This window comes from Aplidium turbinatum, chromosome 10, assembly GCF_918807975.1.
Source record: "Aplidium turbinatum chromosome 10, kaAplTurb1.1, whole genome shotgun sequence".
Taxonomy (NCBI): Eukaryota; Metazoa; Chordata; class Ascidiacea; order Aplousobranchia; family Polyclinidae; genus Aplidium; species Aplidium turbinatum.
This window is the reverse complement of record NC_137481.1, coordinates 15948968-15975654: the sequence shown is the minus strand read 5'-3', so window position 1 is coordinate 15975654 and position 26687 is coordinate 15948968. Positions and strand designations below refer to the sequence as shown.

The 26687-nt window shown below is 38.6% G+C and overlaps 1 protein-coding gene across 2 annotated transcripts; it reads left to right on the top strand.

The window, feature by feature from the left end:
• The first annotated feature begins 264 nt into the window (after window positions 1–264).
• Window positions 265–26550, top strand: LOC145778591 (rapamycin-insensitive companion of mTOR-like). 2 transcript variants are annotated; one of them, XM_082590111.1, is made up of 36 exons: window positions 265–414; window positions 1410–1457; window positions 1645–1742; window positions 2619–2680; window positions 2804–2935; window positions 3256–3473; window positions 3863–4004; window positions 4205–4303; window positions 4974–5121; window positions 5668–5755; window positions 5948–6105; window positions 7157–7338; window positions 7664–7786; window positions 9471–9639; window positions 10149–10357; window positions 10628–10739; window positions 11089–11231; window positions 11340–11466; window positions 11552–11716; window positions 11902–12047; window positions 12303–12422; window positions 12786–13023; window positions 13307–13489; window positions 14264–14421; window positions 18372–18529; window positions 18782–18901; window positions 19032–19265; window positions 19499–19551; window positions 19916–20990; window positions 21461–21536; window positions 21612–21720; window positions 22246–22318; window positions 23056–23271; window positions 24215–24338; window positions 24602–24740; window positions 25424–26550. In XM_082590111.1, exons 1-36 carry the CDS (start codon window positions 333–335, stop codon window positions 25466–25468), a joined length of 5772 nt encoding a protein of 1923 aa, XP_082446237.1. In that variant the 5' UTR covers window positions 265–332; the 3' UTR covers window positions 25469–26550. The 2 variants fall into 2 exon arrangements, with proteins under 2 accessions (XP_082446237.1, XP_082446236.1); XM_082590110.1 differs by having other exon boundaries at window positions 23053–23271.
• Window positions 26551–26687: the final 137 nt, after the last annotated feature.

Below are 26687 nucleotides of genomic sequence, written 5' to 3'. Positions count from 1 at the left end.
TTGACTAAGGAACAAATCTGTGGCATAACGGCTGAAGGGAATGTCCAACCCTAGCCTTATAAGCGCTCGTGTGGCCTCGGCATTTTTATTGCCGACACTAATACGCCATTCATGCAACTGTGTCAGCAATCACCTCGGCAATTGCCGAATTGCCAATTGCCGATCTATTTATCTGTTTCTACAAAATGAAAAATTTGTAAGAAGTCATTTTATTTTTGTGTTTTATTTAAATTGTTTTTCCTGTTTTTTTGTAGGATTTAATAATAAAAACTTAAAAAGTTGATTCAGCATGCCTATGAATTATCCATGAGATCTTACTCTTCAAGTCTGTGATGGCATCTAATATAGGGCTAAATCCTGCCACCTCAAAGAGAATCAGGAGTTTAAGGATTCGTAGCGGACGCAGTGGAAGTGGTAAAATCTAGTTTAGGCCCTTTGTAACCTTTTAATGAAAAATTAGATGCTCTCAGCTGAACACTAGTCTAACCCTGTAGGCCTGTACATGATTACAATTACAGTATTGATGTTTGTTTATTGAGTATATATAGGAGAATTCACTTAATAAATCCATCCGTGTATTAAATCCAATGTGTTTTGAGATGAATTTTTAATGATTAACATTTTAAAGTATGATATAGTATTCATCGCTTATTAAATCCACAATCGCTTGGCACCAAGGTGGATTTATTAAGCAAATCCTTCCGTATATCTTAAAACTGAACCACTGGTAAGACTGAAAAATGTCAATGTGATTAAATATATTGTGTATTTTTTGAAGTATATATTTTATTCATTCATCAAATCTCATATTTCTAACTTGCTTAGCCTTCAATGCACAATTGCATATTGAAGATTGATATTTTAGTGTTTAAAAGTAAGATTATATGATTAAAGCTGTTTATTTGTGTATTATATTAAATAAACTGAGCCAAGCTTATTAATGTATCAATTGTATCATATTCATAAATAACTTGTTAGATTGAACTACTAGCCTGCTATTAAGTGATAGTTCTGTGCATTTTAAATATTTTTCATATAAATGACTTGATGATAAGACAAATTAAGCACGTGCTTTACACGCAATATATCAGACACCGGTACTAGTGTTTATTTGTAATAATGTATGAGAAGGATATCTTCTTAAAAATTCTTATGTTCAACTATGTATATGTTGGTAAGATGTACATAGCTAATAATCCTAAACTTATATTATTATGCAACATAGGTTTAGAATATTTGTTCTAGCAATGGTGTCATAATATCAATAAAAGGGTTCACTTCTGCAGTTGCACCCAATGCTACTTTAAACTTTTATCACACAAGTATTGCTTTTTTAATGAAGCTTACTCAAACAAAATATTTCATATAATCTATGAAGCAGAGTGGTGACACTTCTTGTTGAATTTCAGGGAGGTCAGACCATGGTGAAGATAGTGTACCCCTGGACTTAACTCGAGGTATAAAAATATGATTATCTTGCTGCTGTTTTATTACTTTATATTGATAATAATTAATATTCTGGTGTGTGTAAGTTTTTGTTTTTTTAATTTATATATAATTTAAGATATAATAGTAGTCTACTTCCACAATTCTAATTATTAATTGTATATTTTGTGTACAACATACGTATGTTTTTATTCACAGATCCCAATGACATTTTAAAAGAAATTCTTCAAAATATATGTAGCCAACAAGGGGTTTCAACATCAAGAAAGTTAGGTCATCTAAATAACTTTGTAAAAGTAAGTTTATTTAATTGAAAAAGAATGTGTGTGAAATGTTATTTTATTTATAGATTTTTTTAGAACTGAGATAGGTAATTTGTATGGTGTTGGTGAGATGATCCTTTCACTTTTATGGTTTCAGTCTGGAACGGCTGGAAATCCTCATCTTTCACATATCTTCAGTTTTGTTATTGTGTATTGCTTTTGTTAAAATTTTCATTTACTTGCACCTGCTTGTAAAAATGTGTGTGTCAATGCAGGGTGAATAATGAATATTGATTTTTTGTGCTTTTTCACATATCACTGTCATTATTTTATAGGTGATAAATAGATGATATTCAAAAAGTTATTGCAATCTCTGGTAAATCAAACGATGGTTTCACAGCCATTACAATTTTACACAACGTTGTTGCTCAACTTTCCTTAAAATGGCATATCACAATAATTATTAATCAGTTCTGGCTTCGTTTTTCTTTTATTCTTACAACTTGCACTGCGCAGTTGCTAAAAAGTTGCTGAAACATATTCATCCACATAAATCGTTTACTACCATACATCATAAAATTATATTGGATAATTCAGATGACACTCTGCTCTCTGATAGCGTTTCATTGTCGTGCAGACAAACATTAACATAGTGTGAGTATAGACCACCCGCCTCAGAGGCTTCAAGAAGAAGCTACTCGTGTTCGAAGATTCTTCTGATTCTAAACCGTTACAACCAATTTCGATTTCCAAAATATTTCATGTTGAATCAGAAATAATTTAAAGTTCACATTATTTCTAGCAAAAATCATTTGAAAAGATGGCGATGGTCGTCACTTTTTTATGTCTTGGTTTGCGCTTAGTTCCCAACATTGCATCAATCACTAAGTCAGTCGTTTTGTTTTTCAGCTCTTATGCAGCCTTCCCGATAACACATTCATAGATATTCCTATGAAAATCATCATGACCTGGTAAGTGGTTGGTTGTAATGATGGAAATAAAGTTTTTCTTGTTTGTTTTTAAAAACAGTTGTCAGAGTTTCAATTGATGAACTAAATTGCTCAAAAATAATGCCTATTTCTGTGTGCTTTCAGTTTAAAGAACACATTAGTGTCGGACGTGAAGGAAGTGAGGGCTGCAGGCGTCCGTGTGCTTCGCTACCTCATTAACGACCATCAAGCCAAACAAGTTTTTATCGATTTACACCTCGACTATCTTGTAACTAAGTGAGTTGGATTTTCATTTGCTGTGATTAGTTTTGCATAGCAATGTAAAGTCCAAGGTACGAGATAGAAATTGAGTAATGCTTTAAGCTATATGTTTAGAAGTGGTTGCAGCCTCACCTGTTTCTAATTATAAAGTTGTTATTATGTAATGAGCAATTGTAAAGAATGCTTTACTCACAAGATTGCTACCGATAGCATGCAAAACCACATTTATCATTGTATTTTGCTATCTCCTTGCCTTAAAGATACGTGCAATTGTGCATGTGTGTCTTAAATTGGATGTAACCTACTTTAACCTAGATATGATGTCAACTTGTTAGGTGTCTCGATATAAGTCACTTCAACGAAGTAGAAAGAATACAGGCTGTCCGCTTGATTCGGAAACTGGCGCACTTGAAGCGAAAAAAGAACAGCAACAGTAGCACAGACCCGATCGTGCCACTTTCCCTCATCGCATGTGTTGTTTCCGTGTCACTAGATGGCGCAGAAGAGCGAGATCGTGTCTATAGAACTTGTCTTGCCGTTTTGTGCGAACTTGGTAAGGATTGCTTTCACTTCATTGAACGAAAAGTTGTGTTTTGCAAGATCAAAGTGAGACTCATCACAATTTTGAGAACTAAAATCGATGCTCTCTGCATTATAGCCTGTCGTTTTCATTAGTATTTTTTTAACTACAAAGATGTATATATGTAATTTTACTTCACGAACGTCTATATTAACAACCTGTTTTAGCCTGATGTTTTTGCTATGGTAGTGGTGGTTTGCACTCGCTTTCGGAACACAGTTCCTTAGTCATATGCAATGACGAATGGTGTTGGAGTCAGTGTGTCGCTGTTTTATGAGGCTCAGAATATGTAATTTTGCAGAAAACATCTCTGAAATGAGCGCCTCTTGTATATCATAATAATCAGTTCTCGTCTTGTTCAGCTCTCCTCCAGCCCTGGCTGGTTGTGCGATGCAACGGAGTTCTAGCGCTGATCAATGCTGTTCTGGAATGCCACATGTACCAAAGAATCAACGAGTGTTTATGTCTTAGTCTAATGCACATTATAAACCACCCTTCACTGAGGTGACTGTGATGCTGCGATTTTCTACTGTTTTTTAGCTTGTTTTTCATATTACAACTCTTAAAGAATCATTCTTTGAGGAGCGTTTTTGTTATATCAATAAAATTAGTTGTTTTTGTTAATTTGAAAGTCTTTTTTTTCAATCGACAAATCTTACCCTATGATTGGCGTGAGAATGTTATGGACTTTTTTTTACTTTCAGACAATGGTACAAACCGCTGTTGGACTTAAGCCCGGCATTTGCCCCTTATACTGAGCTCAATTACAGACTCCATCCTGACGTTGAGGATTCGAAATTAAAGTATGTTTTCAACATCTAGGGTTGGATGCATTAACAATGGATCATTCGTGGATTACGAAAATCCACGGATTAGGAATTTTAATTTGTAGACTTTTTTCACACACCAACCATTATTATCTGCTAGTTAAAATCGCCGATCACTGATCCTCATATTAACTAATAAAGCGAATGGCTTAATTGGCCGTTTAATAAAAGTACTGTTGCTGTTGGTGCATCCGAATCATAGAATTAGATCGCCTGTTTCTATGGTGTAGAAGAAAAGACAAGCTATTGCTCTCAGAATACTTTCTCTACAAAATAAAGTCGCGATATAGGGCAATTTATCCATATTAGTGAGCACAAAATGCTCCCTAAATTGTTTGCTTTTTTAGTTTGATTTAATAGATTTTTGCTTAGTTGGTGATATGATACAAAATACATCCGATGAACGAAAACGACTAATTGTTTTTTGTGCAATACCTTTTTGTACAGCGTGTGTTCAATAGGTGTACGATTACGAAATGCTTAAAACTGTCATTCTGTGCGGAGAGATGCACACTTAAGTTGCCCCTTACATCACTTCAACTTAACCGGACGTTGCAACGATGGATGAAAGGGAAAGTTTCTTCGCTGGATGAATCAGCATGTAATGAAACTTATACAAATTATGACATAATTTTTACGTGAACAGGGAAGAGTTGGAAATGAGATTCCAAGCCAGCAAGATGGCTCTCGTGTCCTTGCTCCGTACGTGGTCCGGTTTACTTCACGTCTGCAATTCCAAAGACATGATCAAGTCATTTGTGGATGCTCTTCTTCTTCCAAATGATGCTGTTAGGGTGAGACTCTGTGCTTTATCTATGTGGAATGTTGATATATTCTGAAGAAAAGTAATTTACGATTCTTGTATCAACACGGAGCGATCAAAACCGAGTTCAATTTTTGCTAGCTGAGCTTTGGGGCAGTTGAGGTAGGCCTAGTCGGCTTTCTATCAGAATGTTTCGAATATGTCAAAATAAGTGCTTCAAAAATGCACATGTCTATGTGAACGTGGTTTAGGTTTACTTTTTAAAATTGGGCATTAAATCGTATTTATTCCATTTCTTCAACATTAATTTTCATTTTAAATGCAATGTATCTCAAAGTTGTTGCTTTAATATTATTTACTAATGGTTTAATACGTTAGTAATGTTTTTTTTCTCCAGAATAACTTTAATTATTTTTTCTTGATAAGGGTGCAGTGCTGCGGTGAAAGCTTTCGAGCTTGTTCTGCTGTTGTTGGTTTCATTAGTGTTTCAACTCAATTATTTCGTGGTATAATACTCTATTATGACCATTGTACAATGAAAGTACTTCTCTCCCAAGTTTATACGTTAACATTGCAGAGGGGAATTCTATCAGTCATATGCGATTTGTTTTATTTCAACGAGCTTGTGTGGGCGGATGACTTTAAGGTTGCTCTCAATGTCGCAGGTGAGACGAGGAATTAGCTTCTATGAATCTAAAGTGCTTCTGTTTCCTTGTAATATAAGAAATTGCAAAACTCGTAATAGAAAAGTATAGTTTGAAATGTTTTGTTGTTGATGAAAATGCAGTATAATTAAAGTTATATGCAATCCCGGATGCAAAATCAGGATTTTTCTGATCAACATTTTTCTCCTCCAGCTCCAGGACATTTTCGGGACAACTGGAGATTGTCGGAAGGTTTTGTAGTCGCCGAAGCAAAATCCATCCTCCCCGTTCGATCTGTGTCCCGTCCTGACCTCGTGGATTGCCACATTTCCATTATTTTGTCAAGTTTTCTTCAAGCTGGCTTGTTGGAGGTGGACTTTGCTATAACTCTTAATCGGATATCAACGTTTCTTCTATGTTATTACTAGTGATGGAACAACTTCCGGCTCTGGCCACTTTTTTCAACTACGGTAACGGTTTCGGGCCGGAGGGGATAGTGGCTTGGCCGGAGTCGGAAGTGTGTGAACTAACAGTTTGTGTGGCTGTGGTCGAGTTTATAAACTTGGATAAATTCTATTTAATGTATCATTGAGATAATGAATACACAATTACACATGTTGGCTGTAACATTGGTCTTAAATGTATATATGTAAGATGAAAATGGGTTCAAAGAAGTCAATCAAAAATCTTCAATATCTTTAAAACAATGCTGCATCAGGTGGATAGAAAACACATCCAAATTTGAAATTTACCCAAATGTTTACTCCTAAGTGAACCTTTCAAAGGACCCTAAAGCATTGCCGTAAAGCACCTTCTTAAAGAGTGCTGGTTTTCGCTTTACTGCTTGATGAGAGTGGTGTACCAAAAACCAGGGTTGTTGAGAGGATAATTTGGGCCCGGTGCCAATGAGACTCTCAGGCCTCACATTCATGCACTTTTAAGATAAACGCTACGCACCTTATCCAAAAATACGAGGTGATTTCTTCAAGTTGTTAGGCTTCGTGGAATGGTTACGGGCCTCTAAAATCATCACGAGTCCAAAAGTACCATCTAAATTTCCCTGTTAAAGCTGCTGCCAACGACCACTTGGTTAAACATTAGATATTAACAAACGATATTGACATTTTCTAGCCGGAACATCCTGCCTCCTGCCAAATTGTTGCTTCCGGTGCATCACTAGTTATTACTGTGACAATTCTCTTTTTTTTAAGAAAAGAAAAAAAAGTACTACCAAACTTCCATTAACAATCTCAGCCAACTTATGTAAAAAGGATTAGTTTTTAAGCCAAAATATCTTATTTACATTCAGTTTTTGCAACAAGAATGTGGAAAAAACACAGTTTTGTCTGCAGGTTTTGGTCCTGAAGTTTAATTACAGTGATCTCAAAACTAGAGTGTAAAGTTTATTTTTTATTTCTGTAGACACTTAGTCGGGTGGCCACCTCTACTGACCCTTGCTCATCCGTGAGCGCAACCATAGTCCTCGGTTCGATTCTGCACCTTGCCGGTCGCTTGCTTCCTTCCAACGGCGACTCTTCGTGGCAATGGCATCTTCCCCATCTTCTCAAGAACAATTCCGTGAACACATCAATGGAAGAAAGCCAGTCAGTTGCTTGAGTTTTTGTCTCATATTTATCAATATTTTGATGTCGGAAACTCGTAGTTAACTTATTGTGAGTGTGATGCATACGCAGTGACTTTTGTTTCTTACAAATTATATCTTTTTCTTTCCTCCTTTTCTTTTCTATTAAAACACAAAGAATAGTTTTTGAAAACTGCTTTTTTAATATATATATCAGACTTGCAAATTACTGCGGGGTACTGTTCAATATTTCTCATAGCAAAACAACAAGCCAGATATTTACGCTCTATTTCTGGATCACCTTCATGCCACACCACAACATTAAGACAACATATGTTATATTACAGAAGGATAAACCTCACAGTAAAACGTCTGCAGGAAGTCCACCTGATGCACAACAATCCACCGAAACCACACAGCCTGTATCTCAGCCACCTCACAACCGACAATTCCTACCATTCCTCCACCAAGTGAGTGCTCAAGGATACTTACACAGCTTTCTAGTTGCTTTGTGTGTCCTTGTATATTTTGTCTAATGTCTTTGTATGGTTTTTACATAACGAACTTCGCGTCCAGAAGACCAGCAAAGGTTTCAATTTTTTGCATCATTTCAACCACAAGCAACGTGCAAACGATATAAAAAGCACAAATGTTGTCTGCAGATGTTGAATCCGTGTGAAAAAAGGGCTGACTAGTGCAAGGGTAGTTTGTGATAGTGATTTTTCTTAAGCTATAGCAATGTGGCAACTTGTTCACCGCATTTAGTGTATATGTATATTGTATATATTGTCTTCAACAATGATGGCGATGGCTAGCTTCCTCCTCACCTGATAAATACTGTCAATGTGTAGTTGTGTACCCAAGTGGTTCTTGTCCTTTCTCCTTGTTGGCCCGACCTTGAAATCACCAACCAGTTGTCGCACCCCTTTCTAAAATGACTGATTAAAATAATAGATGGCTTCAGTTCAAAATGTTAGTTGACACCTGGTAAAAAAACATTGCTTCTTACGTCATATTATAACTAATCCTAATGATTCAGCATCCCCGCACCCTTAGGAACAGGTCTCGCACCCTTAGTGGTGCGTGCTTCGTTTGTTAAGAACCCCTGGTCTAGTCAAGTTGTACGTTGTCAAAAAGTTGCCCTCTTCTTGATCGTACCATAACAAAAATCTCACGTCACTGAAATTTGTTTTTGCCAAACGCTAAGCGTTGAATGAGGGAAATAGAATTTCCGGTAATAGTTAACTCGGCTGGCTGTCTGCGCAACTTCTCTCAAACTGTCTATTGTACAGCACATGGCTGTATTCAATAAAAACACCATGTACGTAGAAACATTATCACCTGGCTAAAGTTGATATCACGTGATGTTTTTCACAAAGTTTATTTGCACAAGCGTGTAGTGGACAAGGATATGAAACTTTCGTCATCAAAGTAAACAAATTTGTCGACTGCATTTTGAATAAACAGCAAGTTGGTAAACAAGTCCAGTTTTTTTTCTGTTGCCATAGAACAGCGGTGCCGGTCAAGGATACCGCCATGCAATGGGTCAATCTTTAAACAACTTTTCTCTTTTTTTTTAATTTAAAGCAATCGATTGAATGGGACATTGCAGGTACCATTTTCACAAATTACGTAACCCAGCCTGCAAATCAGTTCCTTTTTAAACAGGGTTGTCGGTATTTTACCCGACCCAAAAAAACCCAAAACCCATAAAAAAAAACAGAGCATCATATTTGTCCAATTTTTATCAGAAAATTTAAAAAATGAACCAAAGTACTACAATGTACTTAAAACAAACTTCAAATTAGGACTTAAGGATGTGATTGTAAAGGAAATTTCCAAGGATAAATTGAAAACACAGTGGATGTTTCTGTACACAAAAATCAAGTAATGCCACTTTGTACTACACTAAAACTCATTTATGCAAGAAGGCCTCATAGTTAAACAGCCCTAGTGCCATTATTTTATTGAGTTATGCCAGCATGTACTGTGAGTGAGAGGCACTTCATTGGTAAAAAGTAGTATTTGAGGTGAAATAAGCATGAATCTACCTTTTTTACATCTTTTTTAAATAAAACCCAAAAAAGCTGGGTTTTTTCTCAACCCTGTTTTTAACATTGATTCAACGTTTGCAAACGTCTTGATTCTTTCCAGGTCATCTCTGCCTCTCAATGCATTGATGGCAAGGTCTCGATCAAGCACAACCAACTCGGCGGATTCGTTTTCCGCCGGATCCTTTTCCATTTTGAAGCGGAATCGTTCGCTGAACCTGATTCGAGATTTTTCCGAGGACAACTCTCTGATTGCTCTCAAGAACACCAAAGTTTGTGGCGCTGTACAGCTGCTCGATTTAGTGTGAATGTTCTGTTTAAGTTGGACAAGTTCAATGTGAATTCCATCTTTCTACCGGGAAGTCATGTTCACAAGCTTTTTGACAGTTTTGCATACTTGCAGAAGCTTTGAACCACTGACGCATACCCTGATAACAAAATTGACAGGTCGAAATTCTTTCCAGTGGAAATATTGTTAGTTGAAATTCTTCGCAGTGGAAAAAATAAATAGTTGTTTTATTGGCAGAGAGTATGTAAACTGACAACACTGAAGTAAATTTGTATAGAGATAATGCTATCGGCAACTTTGTGTTACTTTGCCTGCTTTATTGCTGTTCCGCAACGTTCACATTGAATAATATTCTTTGATTTTAATTAAAAATTCAATCAGTTTTCCTGGTCATGCGCCCATCAATACATTATAACAATGTTTTGGTAATATACTTTCAGTGCAAAATGCATGCAAGATTTTGAATGTCATCAACACTTATCTAATCTTCAGGTTTTGACCATGAAAGACCACCGAGAGTGGGATTGGGAAGCTCTTCAGTGTCTCTTCATCTCTCCTCCTTCCATGGCCTTCCTCCGGGCTGTCGGTGCTGATGACGGACTGAGGAGATTTTACAGACGATTGACTTTCTTCTACCAACCTTCCAGCAAACTATTCAGCACTCTCGACTTGTCCAAGGACGGGAAGTGCACAGAAAACAAGTGAGTATTGGACCAAAGATTTCGCCCTGACCAAGTTTTCAACGCAACGCGATTGGTTTTTATGTGAGCGAGAAAAAGTTGCCATTATTTTACATCATTTTTCCGTCTAGACTCTAGAGAACCTTTATCTAACTGGGATAAGATTCAGAAATTAAAGACGTGTAAACAAATGAATGGCTGAGTTTGAAATAATGAAATAATCTGGCATAATTTATGGTTTAGTTTTGTTGTTTAACAATAATGACAAAAGTAATGCGACGATCTTTGTAGGAAGTTTGTCCAAACCGCGATCTACATGGTCCGTGTCCTGCTCTTCTCCGACGAGGAAGGTCAGAGGGTCCTCAAAAACCTGATCGTCGATATCGTTGAGAGTCTACCTAAAGTAAGCCTGGCAACCCTAGTAACGTTAAACTTTTTTTTTTTCTTATTAATATTACATACGGCCAAACAGTTTTTCGTTAGACCTGAAGAACAGCCTTAGACACGAAGATTATCTTCCTTGTCTTCCCGTCCACCTTATCTAAATCCTTAAGTACTGGACTTAAGCCTACGACAAAATAAAAACAGTGCAATCGGACAGTAAATGGAGAGTTATTGGACAATTTTTTTTTAACTCAACATAAAACGCGGAAGTTGTAACTTTCGTCTCGCAAGCGCTGAACGCCACCGTACACATCACCAATGTGGTGCTGGTCTAAAACTCGTGCTGATGTTCTTTACGCGTTTTTCAGGTGAGCGGAGACGCGACCAATTACAGCAAGGCATCCGGGTCGCTGGCTGTTACCTGCAGTCGGGAATACTTCCTAATTCTCGGGGCTTTGTCTTTCCATCCAAGAGGGGATGTGATCCTTGGCCATTGCAAAGTCTACCATTAGTGAGTAGCTCACAGATTTTGTGCTCATTTGTGATCAACGATTTCTTATTATTGAAACTTATGTAGATTTTTGGAATATTTCATAAATTAATTTTGTTTTTATTGCAGCTTCATGGGATTGGCATCGGAAGACACTCATGAAAATCTTGTACGTTTATTGGTTTCAAGTCTCCATTACAGCGAAGATAGTCCCGCTAAGATGGTGTTGGGAAAAGTACTCACGACTTGCAATGAGGTACGTTGCTGCAATGTTACAAAACCATTTTCTCTTAAACAATCCAACCCATAGTAAACAACGAGCTGTCAATATTTCCATTCAGTCTTCTCGTTTGTATGCGACCGGATTTCTTCGAGTCTTGTTGCGTTCGAACTGTCCAGGATTCCTGCGCTGGGGCACCGAGTTTCTGACGACGCAACTCTTCGACAAAAGCAACGAGGTCGCTTGCGAGGCCTTGGATATCTTGCACGAAGCTTGCGATGACCGGGTAAGTGAACTTTCCAAACACAGTCTTGATCAAGAACCCCAGACAGCAAAATCCATCTTTTTTACATTGTTCAACGTCTGCAAACGTTGAATCAATGTGAAAGATGGTGGATTTTGCTGTCTGGGACGCTGCCATAAATGCTTTACAAAATTAAAGTGAGGTTTAATTTTGTGTTATCTCCGCAGAATTATCTCCACGCCGTGGTCAGTCTGCGCCCCACACTTCTACACTTGGGCGAGCGTGGTGCCATCTTGGTGTGCAGGTTTATGTCGGAGCCACAAGGATTCGCCTATTTGTCGCACAACAAGTACCTCAACAGAGAGCTGAAGCGGTAAGAACTGCAACTTTTTTTACGCTGTTTTTAGTTTCTTGTGTAACTTTTGCTATGTAGAGCGAGTGAAACTCTTATTTGTATAGTGTTAAGCTTACATTTGCTAACATAATTTTACGATGAACAAAAGGCATTTGTCCAGGTTGCGAAATCCATCTTTTTTGCATTGATTCAACGTCTGCAAACGTTGCATCAATGTAAAGCAAAATGAACGGATTTTGTACACTTGGTGATTGTAGTTGATTTTTTCCTTAGATGGTGGGCGGAATATAACGACAGATATGTTCTCCATGTGGAAGATCTACTCAAGTTGTCACTGACTACTTATGAAAAAGCGAACAAAGAAGACGGATTCGTGCGGAGGAGCGGCAACAGGTAGTGACCCTACCTCAGTCAGCAAATCAGTTATTTTTTACATTGATTACATACGCAAAAACGTTGAATCAATGCAAAATAAGACTGACTTGTTGGCTGGGACAGGACATCCAGTTTTTTATGACTTAGGGCTTAGGCCACCATTTGCATGGTCCTGCTAAGTAACACAGTGCACCATCACTCCTGTAAAACACTCTTTAAACAAACAAAAAGTAAGAAATTTGTATAAAATTTTGCAGAATTTGCCTATATCTCAAAATTTACATGTTATACGAGTTTCCCGTTTTCACCTCACAGTGAATGACTGCAAGTGAATGTGATCTTTTCGGCAGGTTCAAACCTTCCAATCATATGTTGCTTTAGAAAAACCCGCCAGTCCGTCTACCTCCCAGCTCACTTGTACGGAGAGTTGTGCAGGCACGAGGAAGGTGCTGCTGTGGTAGAGAGGGAGAACATACCGAGACTGTGCACCGAAGCATTGAAGCGGCTCATTTCAGAGGAGAATGGAATGCCCGTACGTCTGAAAGAGGACCGGTCGAAAATGGAGGAAGATAACAAAAGCTCTCATTCCCTCAAGATCAAGAGCTACTTGTGGGCGCTGGTATGAGGAAAAGTATTTTGTTGTTACACTATAGATTTTATTTCTTCTACGTTTTCATGCTTAAGTAAATGAAGATTTCTACAGAAATCTTCTCTGAAAATAACATTTGTGCAATATTTTCTCGTTCCTATTTGTTTTCCATAACAACTTTTTGGCTTGTACAATGTAAAATACATGGTTGTGAAGTTATTTTCTGTTTTGTTTTTAAATGTTGTTCACAATTCCTATTGTAGCTTTTTGTCGAGCCAACCAACACAAATCAAGCATGTGGATTTCTTTACAGGCTCATATAGGTTCAACAGTATATGGCCTTTCCTTGCTGAAAACTTGTGAAGCGTTACCTCTAATTACGAAGCTCGCATGTGAATCTCCAGTGTCATCGATACGGGGCACGTGCGTATACTGCCTTTGCGCTATTGCCCAAACCATTCCTGGAGTGGAGGCGCTCCAACAACTCGGTTACCAGGTAAATTACGCGCTGGTTCGGTGTTGTAGCCTCTGTTGTCTTATGACTGTTTTCTATGCTGTTTTAGTATCTGTGTGAAGATATGTACGAAAAGTGTGAAATGAAACTATTCTGTACATTGTATTTGCTTTGTTAAAAGCTTAAACTAACTTATAACGAAAGTGTCTAGAAAACAAAAACATGCATTAAACCTCCATTTAACAAAGATACGTATACTAACAAAACAGACAACCTGACGTTAGGTTGACTACCAAGCTACTGTTAAGCACGTACGGTTTGTTGCATCAATGCAACAATCGGCTAGCAGCTACAGGCAAGATCACGTTGCATGCCGTGCAATCACTTTAGGTGTACTACATATAGTGTGATCATAATCTCAATGGGTTTTTGAGATCAAAAATGTTTACATTTCTGTTAAAGAGAAACCAAAAGAGTATTGATTTGGCATACGTTCTTATGCGATTGTGAAATAGCCGTAGCCTCATACACCAAATCAGTCGTTTTTTCCATTGATTTAACGTCTGCAGACGTTAAATCAATGCAAAAAACGACTGATTTAGTGTCTGGGATATGATCGCTTACAGGCTGACGAGCTGGCACTTATGTCTTTTCAATCAGGGTCCACGCATAAACGTCGTTCGGCTCTGCTTCTGTGCCCACTGCCTGGCTTCGTTTCCAAGGTGGATGTCTCACTCAGAGGCTTATTTCTGCATCGCTCTGTATCTAGTCAACAACTACACGTGGAATTGACCTGGAAATATTCATGCTTTTCAGAGTGTTCTTAACGTGGTCAGTGAAACGGACAACGCAAGGGATAATGGTCACATGACCCCTCCACAGCCCATAGTCACCCCCCGAATGACTCGTAATCCGCTTAGCACATCAATTTCGTCCTCATCTCAATGGTCTACTGTGTCCAATCCTCAACCAACGTAAGAATTCATAAAAGATTATATTTATTCAGATTTCGGGTTGCTTGTAGTCACAGGCTTCCCAGGACTATTTTCATGTTGCGTCTCATTTTCAGTTTTTAAACTTCTCTTGATGAGAATACAAGTTACGGATTCATAAGCATACAAATTGCTTAACTGGTTTGTGCTTATATCGTAAGGTGTCTTTCGTTTCAGTTAGTTTATAATAATCAACTGTTGTGGTTTCTGAAAAAAGTTACGTTTTCAGTTTGGCTCAGACACTTGATCCTTTGCGGTCCGCTTTGCTTTGTCGCGTCTACGCCAGCAGGTCCGCTTTTTTTTCTATCTCGTGCAGTTTGTAACAGCTTTTTTGGTGCTTTACTTGACAAGTTGTAAGTTTCGAACCATTAACACTACAACAAGTCTGAAAACATGAAACCGGTTTGTTTTTCCATTACCTTTTCAAATATGCAAAGAATTTTAGCGATTTTTGGTTTATAAATAAACCGCAAAAATCCGACATAGTTGAAACATTTTACCCACATTTCTAGATATCAATATGTATTAAATAAAAAAAATCATAAAAAGATACTTTCAACTGCAGATATATGCATGCTGTAAGCTAACCTTAATTTTTGTCACTTGTAACCTTGTATAGGTTTTTGTCGCACATGGATACGATTATTGTAAAATCAAACAATATAGCAACAAAATGTTGCGCTTTTACAAAGAAACCTGACTAGTGACTACACGTTGATTCAGTCATCGTCATATGTTTGTCTAAGATTCAATCTTTGTAGTTTTTAGCAGTATGCTACTTTTTGAAACAGCCTCCAGGATGCAGTTCAGGTGAACTTTCGCACATTTCACATTAGAACACGGTAGTTCTACGATGCAATTTAGTGCTGCATAGTGCATACTACAATTACTACATAGTCATTGTAACAAAACCAAAAAACTTTTTGTAATAAAATGTGGTTTGTGTTGAGCTACCAAGTAGGTTTCTTTGCTGTTAAACTATAATATTGCATTCGATCAAATTGGTATGCACTATGGAGTCAATATTTACAACTGAGGCCAATTTATAACATCCAAGTAACACAACTCCTTTTGCGATGCTGAAAAAGCAGTTTTATTTCACAAAACATAAAGCAGCAAAGCATCAAAAACTACAATAAAAGAATTCAACCGCTAGATAAAAGTCGCTACAGAAAAAAGGACTTTCTTCTCGCTGCCTGATTCTCTCGCACAGCCTATACAAGCAGTTGGGCTTGGTATGGCTGCTGCGACATGATGTCATCTCAGGGATGACGTTGGACCGCAAAGGGTTAAAAAATTGGAAGACGATTTGTTAGAAGTGACATCTTTTCATGCGTTTTAGTTCTGGAAGTATGGAATCTTTTATTCGGATGTATGGCAATTAGTTTAATTTACTTCTACGTTTTTTGTCACTCGAATAACATGCGCTAGTTCTCAAAATACACATCATCACTGTCCTTTAGGGTTGTTCAAAAAAACACTTTTTTCTCGAATTTCAGTGGGGACCCCCTGGAATTGTTAGGTTGCATCTAAAAACCCAACAAACCAAATCTGAGCACGTTTGGTTCAGTATTAACCGTGCAACGTCAATTTGAAAATTTAGATTTTGGTTAAAATTTTCGAAATTGTTTTTACCCCCCCCCCCCCCCCCTGACAAAAAAAATTTTTTTTCAATTTTTTTTGCATTGCTTGCAATGGAATAGCTGTAAATAAACCTGTTGACAGTTTAAAAGCGAGTAGTCATAGTATAAATGTCACATTTTGGCAATAGTTGTGAGGTTGTTTTATGCGAAAAATGGCTTTTTTGCATGTTTTCATGAACTTCGGATAAGTGGTTGAATGTTGATATAATTGTGTGAATATTAACTGCACTATTTTTTTGATCTTTGACATCACAGATCATTGTGAGTTGTCTCTCTCTTGTATAACATTATGTTGAACTTCAAGTGTTGTGTGTAACTGAAAGCTGCAGTCAACTAATCTTTTTGATTTTCTCATTTAGATATTATACTAGAACAAAGATTTGTAATAAGTGATAGCTAGAGTTTGTTCCTGATTGCATAATTACTGTACAGTGCTGTAGTTCTGCAAATTTGTTCACCTGCTGCCATGCATTCCACACGTTCAAAAGATGTGGAAGTATTTTTAATCGGAGAGCCCAAAGATCAACCATTCTCTCTCAGTTACAATTGCCAACAAAGAGAGCTGTTTTACAAAGGTTTCTTTTTTATTTGAAAATTCAGAAAAAGCCAAGACAGGATGCTGTAGCCACTACATGCAGTGAGATTGAATTCCTGTGGAAAAAGATCTCTGGAGGATCCACACCTGAATATTCCTGTTTTCAGACCAAGAAAACAATCAAACTAAAAGTGAACAAACTGTGGAACGAGCACAGGAAATTTGAATCGCCATAAGATCGCAAGTAATGCATTAAATGATGTTTTGGCTGCATTACTTGAGATCTTATGGCGATCAGCAGCTGCTATGACTTGTGGCAGTTTAGTTATCTGCCTTGGCACTTCTAAGGAAACAGATTGTGGTTTCGCTGGGATGTTGGATGTACCTTCCCAATCTTCTCTGCTCACACAGCTTGAACTGGCATCAGTATCACTGCTGCTTAGGAAATCAAGGTCAGTCTCCACAGAATTTAATACTTCCATCTCCTTCACCGATTTGTTTTTCATTCCCAGTTCAACTTCTTCTGCTCTTTTCCGTAGAAGGCGTTTTTCCAATGCTTTAGCTTTGCATCCAAATGTAGACTTTCGCTGGCCTTGTTGATCTTTCACGAAAGCATAGTCTTCTTCATTAAGTTTTTCTTTAAAATTTGCTTTTGCTATATCAAAAAGGGTATCCAAATCAGCGCCAAACCGATCTTTTCTCGTATTACCTTGTTTGGGATGTTCACAAGCCTGTGCTTCAATTTTCCTGTGCTCGTTCCACAGTTTGTTCAGTTTTACTTTGATTGTTTTCTTGGTCTGAAAACAGGGATATTCAGGTGTGGATCCTCCAGAGATCTTTTTCCACAGGAATTCAACCTCACTGCATGTAGTGGCCACAGCATCCTGTCTTGGCTTTCTCTGAATTTTTAAATAGAAAAAAAAAACTTTTGTAAAACAGCTCTCTTTGTTGGCAATTGTAACTGAGAGAGAATGGTTGATCTTTGGGCTCTCCGATTAAAAATACTTCCACATCTTTTGAACGTGTTGAATGCATGGCAGCAGGTAAACAAATTTGAAGAATTACAGCACTCTACAGTAATTATGCAATCAGGAACAAACTCTAGCTATCACTTATTACAAATCTTTGTTAATGAGAAAATCAAAAAGATTAGTTGACTGCAGCTTATCAGCTACACACAAGACTTGAAGTTCAACATAATGTTATACAAGAGAGAGACAACTCACAATGATCTCGTGATGTCAAAGATCAAAAAAATAGTGCAGTTAATATTCACACAATTATATCAACATTCAACAACTTATCCAAAGTTCATGAAAACATGCAAAAAAGCCATCTTTTGCATAAAACAACCTCACAACTATTGTTAAAATGTGACATTTATACCATGACTACTCGCTTTTAAACTGTCAACAGGTTTATTTACAGCTATTCCATTGCAAGCAATGCAAAAAAAGTTAAAAAAATGTTTTTTTTTCAGGGGGGGGGGGGGGGTAAAAAAAATTTCGAAAATTTTAACCAAAATCTAATTTTTCAAATTGACGTTGCACGGTTAATACTGAACCAAACGTGCTCAGATTTGGTTTGTTGGGTTTTTAGATGCAACCTAACAATTCCAGGGGGTCCCCACTGAAATTCGACAAAAAAGTGTTTACTGTCCTTATTCAAACATGCATGTTTCAGTCTAATTCACAAAAATATATTAATGAGCACTGAGCAGACATTACACTAACAAAGCTCTGATGACTTTTTAGAAAAAGTCCTCTAGGAAGCCTATCCAACCTCAGCTCCTCGTCGGATGCCACTATGTCTTCATCAGTCGATGGGTTAAAATCGAGTCGGTCTTCTAGATCTCGGGCCTCTAGCAGAGCTACCGGCTCCGAGTCAGGGTCTAGCTTCAAGAAAAAGAAAGGTAAATTTTGTGTTATGTACTCAGTGCTGAGCATGTTGAAAGAAAGCATAATATGTGAGACTACTGTGCGTAGACGTTTTGTGGAAATACGATCGATGTTGAGTCTGCCACGTGACAAGGAATAAAATTACAGAAAATCTCATGAAATTTGTTTCGATACGGTTTATTGGATATTTAAAACAAACTTAGTTGATGGAATATTGGACATAAGGGTTGCCGTTTGAAAATAATTTTAAATTTCCATTATTGCAGCTCGGCGTGGCGAGAAGGGCTCGTCAGCGGATGACAGACCTTATTTGGCAAGTCCATCCAAATCTACTTTGTCCACATCCAACGTTAGTTCGCGGTCGAGCGTTTTCGATCTTGACACCGGTGAGTCAGCAATTTTTTGTGTTGTAAGTCAGCAATTATCTTGTGGCCTCTTTTATTTGAATTCTGCTTCGCGCTTGTTTACCCACCTCTTGTTGCTTTTATGTTTTATTAATTTAATTTTGCATTAAAGGTTCATTGGCGTCTTCTAACCTTCTTTACGCTAAAACGCCGAGCCCGTCACGTTCATTCGACAAGAACACATTCGAAGGAGTCGCGATGGAGTTTGGTCTCCGCAACAACAAAACAGCAACTTTGTCTCCAACGAGAACCATTGACCGGCGAACCAAGACACTGGGACCCAATCTTCAACTCAACGTGACACCTTCAAAGCAGAAGTTTAAAGATCGCCTTTATGGTTACTTTGGTAAAAATGTTTTGTATATTGTTCTTTAGGAAAGTCGTATCTGTCTGCTAGCTGATTGCTTGAGAAGAGGTTTTACTGCTGTTTTGTTGTTTATTCTGCCTGTCAAGCTTCATGCGTTTCATGCGAAAACCTATCATTAAGGGCCAAGCTCAACTAAGTAAAACTGTACATGTTGGCTGAAACATGGTTATCGTTCCTGCACATCGATTCATTTGTAATGTTTCTTTTCACAGATATATTTTCACGAAATCGCCGCAGCAAGTCTGTAGGCGGTGGATCAAACTTTGTGAGTATTTGAAATAGTGAATACACTTTGCGATAGCTCAAGTCTTTTCAATTATGGCTTATTTACTCTCATAGAGGTCGAAACCTAAAAGGTTAGAACAAGGCTTACAAGACTCGTCTGTGTGCGCTGTTATCTTGACTTAACAGGCATTCTTTGACCAATGCCTTGTTCTCAAGACGCAACACGCGAGGCTAGACAGCGAATGAAAGACCAATTTTTCAGTCACTGTAGTGCGTCGTAGGATGCCAAGCAAGAAGAATGATTGCAGAGTGGCCTTTCTTTGTCCAAAAATAAATGTTTCGTAATTCCTTAATGATTTATTGGAGTGCAAAAATTTCTACTTAAGGTCATTGCTGCTTGACAGGTGCTGAGCAACCATCAGGACGACAGCTCGTCTGGATACGTGTCCGATCAACCGACCATGCTTGAAGCCGCTGAACAAAAGCACCCGGGATCGCCAGAGTCGTTTCCAGTTCAGCTTCAACCTCAAGTAGATATTGTTCGCAGTAGTTGTCGCATCAGCTCAACTACCTTGGCCTCGTCGTCGACGAACTCAGTCGACACCCTCAAGACAGTCGACATGTCCGGTCACAGCCAGGTGTCGTCGGAGATGATCCAAGATAGCGATTCCAAGTATTTGAACTCGACCGAGATTTCGGACAGCGAGAAGGACAACACACTCAAAGCCGATGTTTCTTTGTGGAACACGAATAACTCGGGTCAAACCAGCTCGATGCTGTCAAGCACCAGTTTAGACCGGCCAAGAACGCAGTCGCATTTTGAAAGCGGACAAACTTGCAACAACTCTTCGACTCCGCGCCAGGGCATGAGAGCCGAGTATCCCGGATGTAAAGACGCCAAACGCACGCGATCCTTGCCTCAAATCGTGGATGCCGATGACAGTGCGTCGGACTCGATGTTCCACACGCTGCCGTCGCGCAGGTTAAGGTCCTTTCGAGCAAAACTGCATCACACCAGTCAAAACCAGTCTTGCGACACACTACAAGCCAATCCCAAGAATACCGCAGCTTCGAATTTGCAAGCAGAAGATCCAAATATCCCATCCGGCAAAATCATCGACGCAAAAACAGTGTTAAAACCGCCTGCGCTGCTAGTTTCTACAAGTCAATCCACAAGCACTTGCAACATTTGTGACGTTTCTGCTGCTCGTGACGACACAAAGCCATCGCAAACCGACCGTGACCCCGACGCACATTTCAGCGACGTGCAATCCAGAGCTCGCGGCAACACGCAAGTGTCGCAAGACTCCGGCGTTGGGATCGACTCGACGCCGACCATGTGCGTGACGTCACTCACGTCACGCACCAGTTCTCCCACCATTAAATACGATGACGTCACTTCCGTGGAAATAGTTTCTCCTCTTGGAGAATTACCTGAAACTGTGAATGAAAATCAATGGCGGTTTTCCACTCCTAAAGGTAAGAGTGTGTCCACTGTCCAGCGTTGATATATTTGCAACCACATTAAAAAAATTGTTATGGAAAGTTCTGATTAATTCGAAAATGCTCCTTTAAAATACTGTGAAAACTTTTTAATTATATCGTTTTTTCGGTAGTTGTGTTCTTGGCCATTTGTGTGCTGCACAATCAGGTTGTTTATGATCTGTTCTAACGCCTTGAAAAGTTCGCTGGTACTTAATGGTAAAACATCTTAAACTAACGCCGTAACTACCATTGAGAGTACTTTGTCACAATCTACATGTGCCTGCCGGTTGTACAAAAGAAAGTGATGTGTTGTTGTTTTGTGAAGCTATTTGAAAGTGTCTTTTTATTCGATTGTTTTTGTTGATTTACAGCTAATTAAAAACTTCTTTTTATAAAATTTTTGTGTGATCTTGTGCATACGTCGATAGACCGCTTTATGGGCTTGCTTGCTTTGTTTTCTTCAGGTTTAGCAGCTTTGAGGTTGATCCGACAAAAGCAATCCAAACGGAGTTCTGAAAGTAGAAATTCCCAATCAGACGAGTAAGTATATGATCCCGTCATAAGAAGGAGAGGTCGACAAGACCTGATGCGTTCATATTTGCACTTTCTTTTTAGGTCAATTCTGCAAAGCGATCTATTAACTTTTGAAGAAAGGGATGAAATCATCAAAAACACTAGATATGTTGGCATCGCTATTCCGATTGTGTTGTCTGACCTATTCAAGGTAGATAGCTTTACGTCGTGTACCATCAAGTATACGTTGAATTTATTTTGTGTTATTATCTTATATTAGACTATATTGAACGTTATATGTACTTATTTTGTGTGTTGATCCCATGTATTTTGTTGTGTCGTGGTATGGTGGCAGAGTGGGTAAGGTGTTAGACTTCCAACTAACCGATCCTGGTTCGACATCCGGTCAGGTTGAATATTGAAAAGCTTAAAAGCACCGCTCACTTCTACAGATAGCGTCATAGATTGCATGGGTGTAGGTGTTGAAGGAAATCCAGTGGTGAAATAATCCAGTTTGCCCTAGGGTCTCGAGGCCATGACAACTTGACACTGTGGTTTTCCCAGCCACCTTAGTGCCCGCACCATGCTTGGCGTCATTTAACTTGAAGTGTACTCGTATTCCATGCGTTAAAAAATTCGACTGTAGTGTTTTTCTCAGCGCTCACTTGTTAATTGAAACCTGCTTAACTTTTGCCATTGTCATGTTCAAATTTGCGCATTTACTTCTGCTTTGCAGCCTCCGACCAATCATTTGCCTGGAAAGTCTTCGTCCAAAGGCTGCTTCAGACTCCGAGACTCTACGAACAACGGTGAAGTTCGACAATTGCTTCATATACTTCACTGATCATGGCAGACAGTTGTGATAGCGCACCGTCTGTGCTTGAATAAGTTTATCCCAATTTGAGATAATGTTATCCCTAGTTAATAGATCTGTAGCGGAACCTGTGATGGTCATGTAGGATGCAATGACTGACGACTCCAACTTGCCAGAGTTATATACTCTTATAAATTGAACATTTTGTTATTCAAGGATTGAGAATTTTACGGTTTTTGTTGCAGTGCGTGCTAAGTTACCTAACGTGTCAGTTGTAGGTAATTTCAATTCTTTGGCAAAGAAGTGAAATGCACATTTAAAGTTATTTCTTGCCATTATTTTGCCACTTCGTGACGTAATATTTACTGCGCTGTAGCTTTCCACCTCTCGTCATGTTGTCTTTTTTGTGCCACTCTTGGACATATTTCAGCCAACAAATCAGTGCTTTTTTCAAGGACTGATGTATTGGCCAAATGCGCAGAAGATACCACCATTTCTTTGTTCATAAAACACCCATCTTGCCAATACATTGAATGTGGAGCTTACTAGGTCGCAGTTGTTTGTTTCAATTGCTTCTACAAGAATAACTTATTATTTTGTTTGCATATGCAATAGATCAGTAATAACACCCTTCAGTGGAGGTTTGCAAGACCGATTACGATCAGTATGTATAATAACAAGTCGAGTTACACAGTACACTCATAAAAATATTCTAATTGTGAAATCCAGCAGATCGGCTCGAAGCGTCCGAGACATTGAGAGAAAGAAAAGTTTCCACTGCGCGCCAAGCCCCCAAGTTCCGCGGACTCGATGAGTCGACGTTCGGTGCCGCCGTCACTGCCGAGATCATGCGGCCCAAGTCCGGCAAGATGCAGCCCACAGCCACGACACCGTTCGCTCAAACACCAGACAGCATACTGAGCGAAGCAAGCGACTTCTGTTTCATTGGTAAGCTAATCTTCCGACTGCATTGCTAAACTTTCAAGCGACCGCTCTGTGAAAGTAAATTCCCAGCCAGCAAATCAATGTAAAAAGTGATCGATTTTCTGTATGGGTGCAAACAGTCAGAACAAGCTCTCAGGCAATGGAATCCACCGCACCATGATTTGCGCAAGCCCTCATCTCTGCAAACGCTGAATCAATGTAAAAAAGGTTGGTTAGACGCAAAGCTTCGCTGTTTAGCGTAAGGTCACGTGACTCACGTTCATCACTATTACGAGCGCAAGACAGCGAGTTTGAAATTGGCGTTCCACTACGTCGAGTGACGTTATTTTAAAGAGCGGGAAAACCCAAATTAACTTTGCGAGTTTTTTGTTTCAGCGTGATGTCATTGTGTACAACATGCGTTTTAGCAATAAAAAAATTCAAATTTTGTTGCCCTCGTCTCGCTAAGGCCGCTTTTGTTTGATACCCGTTTGCGAGGTCTCGTTGCGCATCAAGCTGTGATGCTGTTCGCTGTGACGTCACAAGGTACATATAGTTGTGGCCAAAAGTTTAAGACCAGACTTGATATATGACGATTTTTGCATAACTTTAAAATACTGCATCAGATATAAGATGATGCATAAAGATGATGCAACTGAAACAATATATGATGCAGTATTTTGAAGTAATGCAAAAATGGTCATAAATCAAGTCTGGTCTTAAACTTTTGGCCACAACTATATGTACATTGTGACGTCACAGCGAACAGCATCACAGCTTGATGCGCGCGAGATCTCGCAAACGGGTATCAAACAAAAGCGGCCTTAGCGAGACGAGGGCAACAAAATTTGGATTTTTTTTTGCTAAAACGCATGTTGTACACAATGACATCACGCTGAAACAAAAAACTCGCAAAAAGTTAATTTGGGTTTCCCCGCCCTTTAAGTTTAGACTTTTTTCCATTTAGGCGGCCACTTCGTGGAGTCAGGCAGCGAGGAATTCGTGGCGCTGGTTCATGATGAAATCATCCAACTCGTTTCAAATCTGGCCAGTTCCGTCGGAATCAAAGCTCACGAAACGTCACTGCTCATGTATGCTCGTTCCATTTGTCTTTTTAAAATCCAATGTGATGTTCTGTTCTGCATGTTCTTTTTTGCATATCACTGACGGCCTGCGGCGTATAGGTCTCACACAGCCATGTGTTTGCGAAGGAATGTTTTTTGGCTGACAAGTGAAGTTGAATTGCTATAAGCATGTATTTTAGTTCAAGGTAAATTAGTTAAAATTGTCGAGAAAACCTGAAGTTTATTTTTCTTGAAAGCTTCATCTGAACTTATCCAGTTTTTACTCTCAGGATGAAAGAGAAGAAGCCGGACTTATTTGACTCGATCTCACTCTATAACAACATCATGAAGATCATGAGCGAGTACAGCTTCCGGCTCACCACAAGGAGATTTGTCCAGGAATTGTTCCAAGATATTCGCTTCACTGAAGTGAGTTGTCGTTTCGTTGAATTGACTTTGATAACCGGTATCAGTGAAAACTGTAGCACCAGCGACAACTCAAAACAACAAAATCCGTCATTTTTACATGGATTCAACGTCTGCAGACGTTGAATCAATGTAAAAATGACCGATTTTGCTGTGTGGGATCCTCCACTCTTTTCATATGTCCCACAAGTCACGTAACAACTCAGTACTTTCATATGTCCCACAAGTCACGTAACAACTCAGTACTTTCATATGTCCCACAAGTCACGTAACAACTCAGGAGTCAAATGATTTTTAGTGGAAATGGTCTTCGCATGTTTTTCTTCACCGTTCTATGTGATCAGCAGTGGCATGACCCGTTAATGAATTACGTTTGATCATGGTTAAATTAAATGTCAATTTGCAGATTTTGCATGTTCAATGTTTTTCTGTCATATCCAGGCTTACGCCCGGTGGTTGAAATTTTAGATTAAGTGGACGGGAAGGCAAGGAAGCCAATCTTCATGTCCCCCTTCAGGCATGCCTTTAAGAGTCTTGCGTAAGACACAGCCCCGTGCTCTTGAGCGCTGTTAGCCGGCGCTGTTGCCTTGCGGCGGCTACGTTTTGTAACATCATTTGAAAACGCTACATCTAGCGATTTTGGATTGTTTCTGTGATTTTTGTGTTATCTCTCTTATGCTTTTCAGGTGTACTCAGAAGCCAAACTCTCATTGGAAAGTATCAAACATTAGAAAATCGAGTTAATGACCTCATAGCGTAAAGTGTTCGTGCGACCTCAAATCATTGCTTTTTTTTCCGCGAGATGTCGTCAGAGGTTTATATTTATTTGTGGTTTTGGCTTGAATTGATCTGTGAATGGCGAAATGCTTTATTCAAAGAACAGTTGTTTTTTTTTTTGTTAAGTCTTGCAATCCTTCTATTGCAAAACAGTTGTTTCGAATTCACTTCACTTATTTGTTAAATTGTATTTTCATAAGTTTGATGTCGAAATCTAATTTTATTGTTTTTTGCTCATTTTTGTACGATTTAGTGAAATACGCTTGAACTCGCTCTAACATGGAGGAAGTCCAATGTAATCATTTCTTTTCAATGGCAATTGGCAGTGATCATTTTTTTAATATAGTGGGCTTTACCTAAAGGCGAGGTATACTGAAAGAAAAAGTTTTCCAGCCTCCCTTATTTTCTCATAGAAATAATGTGCTTTTTGCATCAAGTTTCAGTCTTGCAACAACACAAGTTCTAGTCTTCTGATTTTACTTCACGTTTTCAGAGATATCTAAAAAATGTTAATGATTTCTCTAAAATTTGCATCACATCGCTCAGAAAATTTCAAAGACAAAGGAATTAACGTTAAAATAACGTCAAATTACTGATTTACCTAATTGGTATTTTCTAAATGCTTTATTGTGCGACTTCGTGTTCATGCACTTCGTTTATTTTGCCCAGTTTTTGCAGTGGATCAGTTTTATTCTATTTTTTCGCTCCCGTGCAATTTACTGTATTCTCAAATCATGTCCCTTTTAGCTGTTGCTTTGACCTTTAATAACCTTTGTCCGCCAGTCACCTTTTACTTCTGTTACTAAACAAAAATCTGCCCCAATGTATTGGAGTGTATTCTTGGTCGAGTTCGTTTTTGTGTTGTTCCGTTCGGTAATATTTGATGTCGCGATATTCTCTGTGTTCCTTTCGTACCTTTACCCAACAGAGCTAGTCCTTATTGCAAAAACTCAACTTTTAACAACGTTGAATTTAGGTAAAAATGATTAGACAGTTGAAAAGGTGATTTGTTTTGTCGAAATAAACAGTCAGATCATCGTTATTGCACGTAAACTTAGTGGAAATCAATTGCAATCCGAGTAGAAATCACTGAAAAAATTATCAACCAGTAACTACCTTTGAGCTAGTGCATGCTGTTAGTGAGCTGTGCACTATTTGCGATGAGAAAGCACT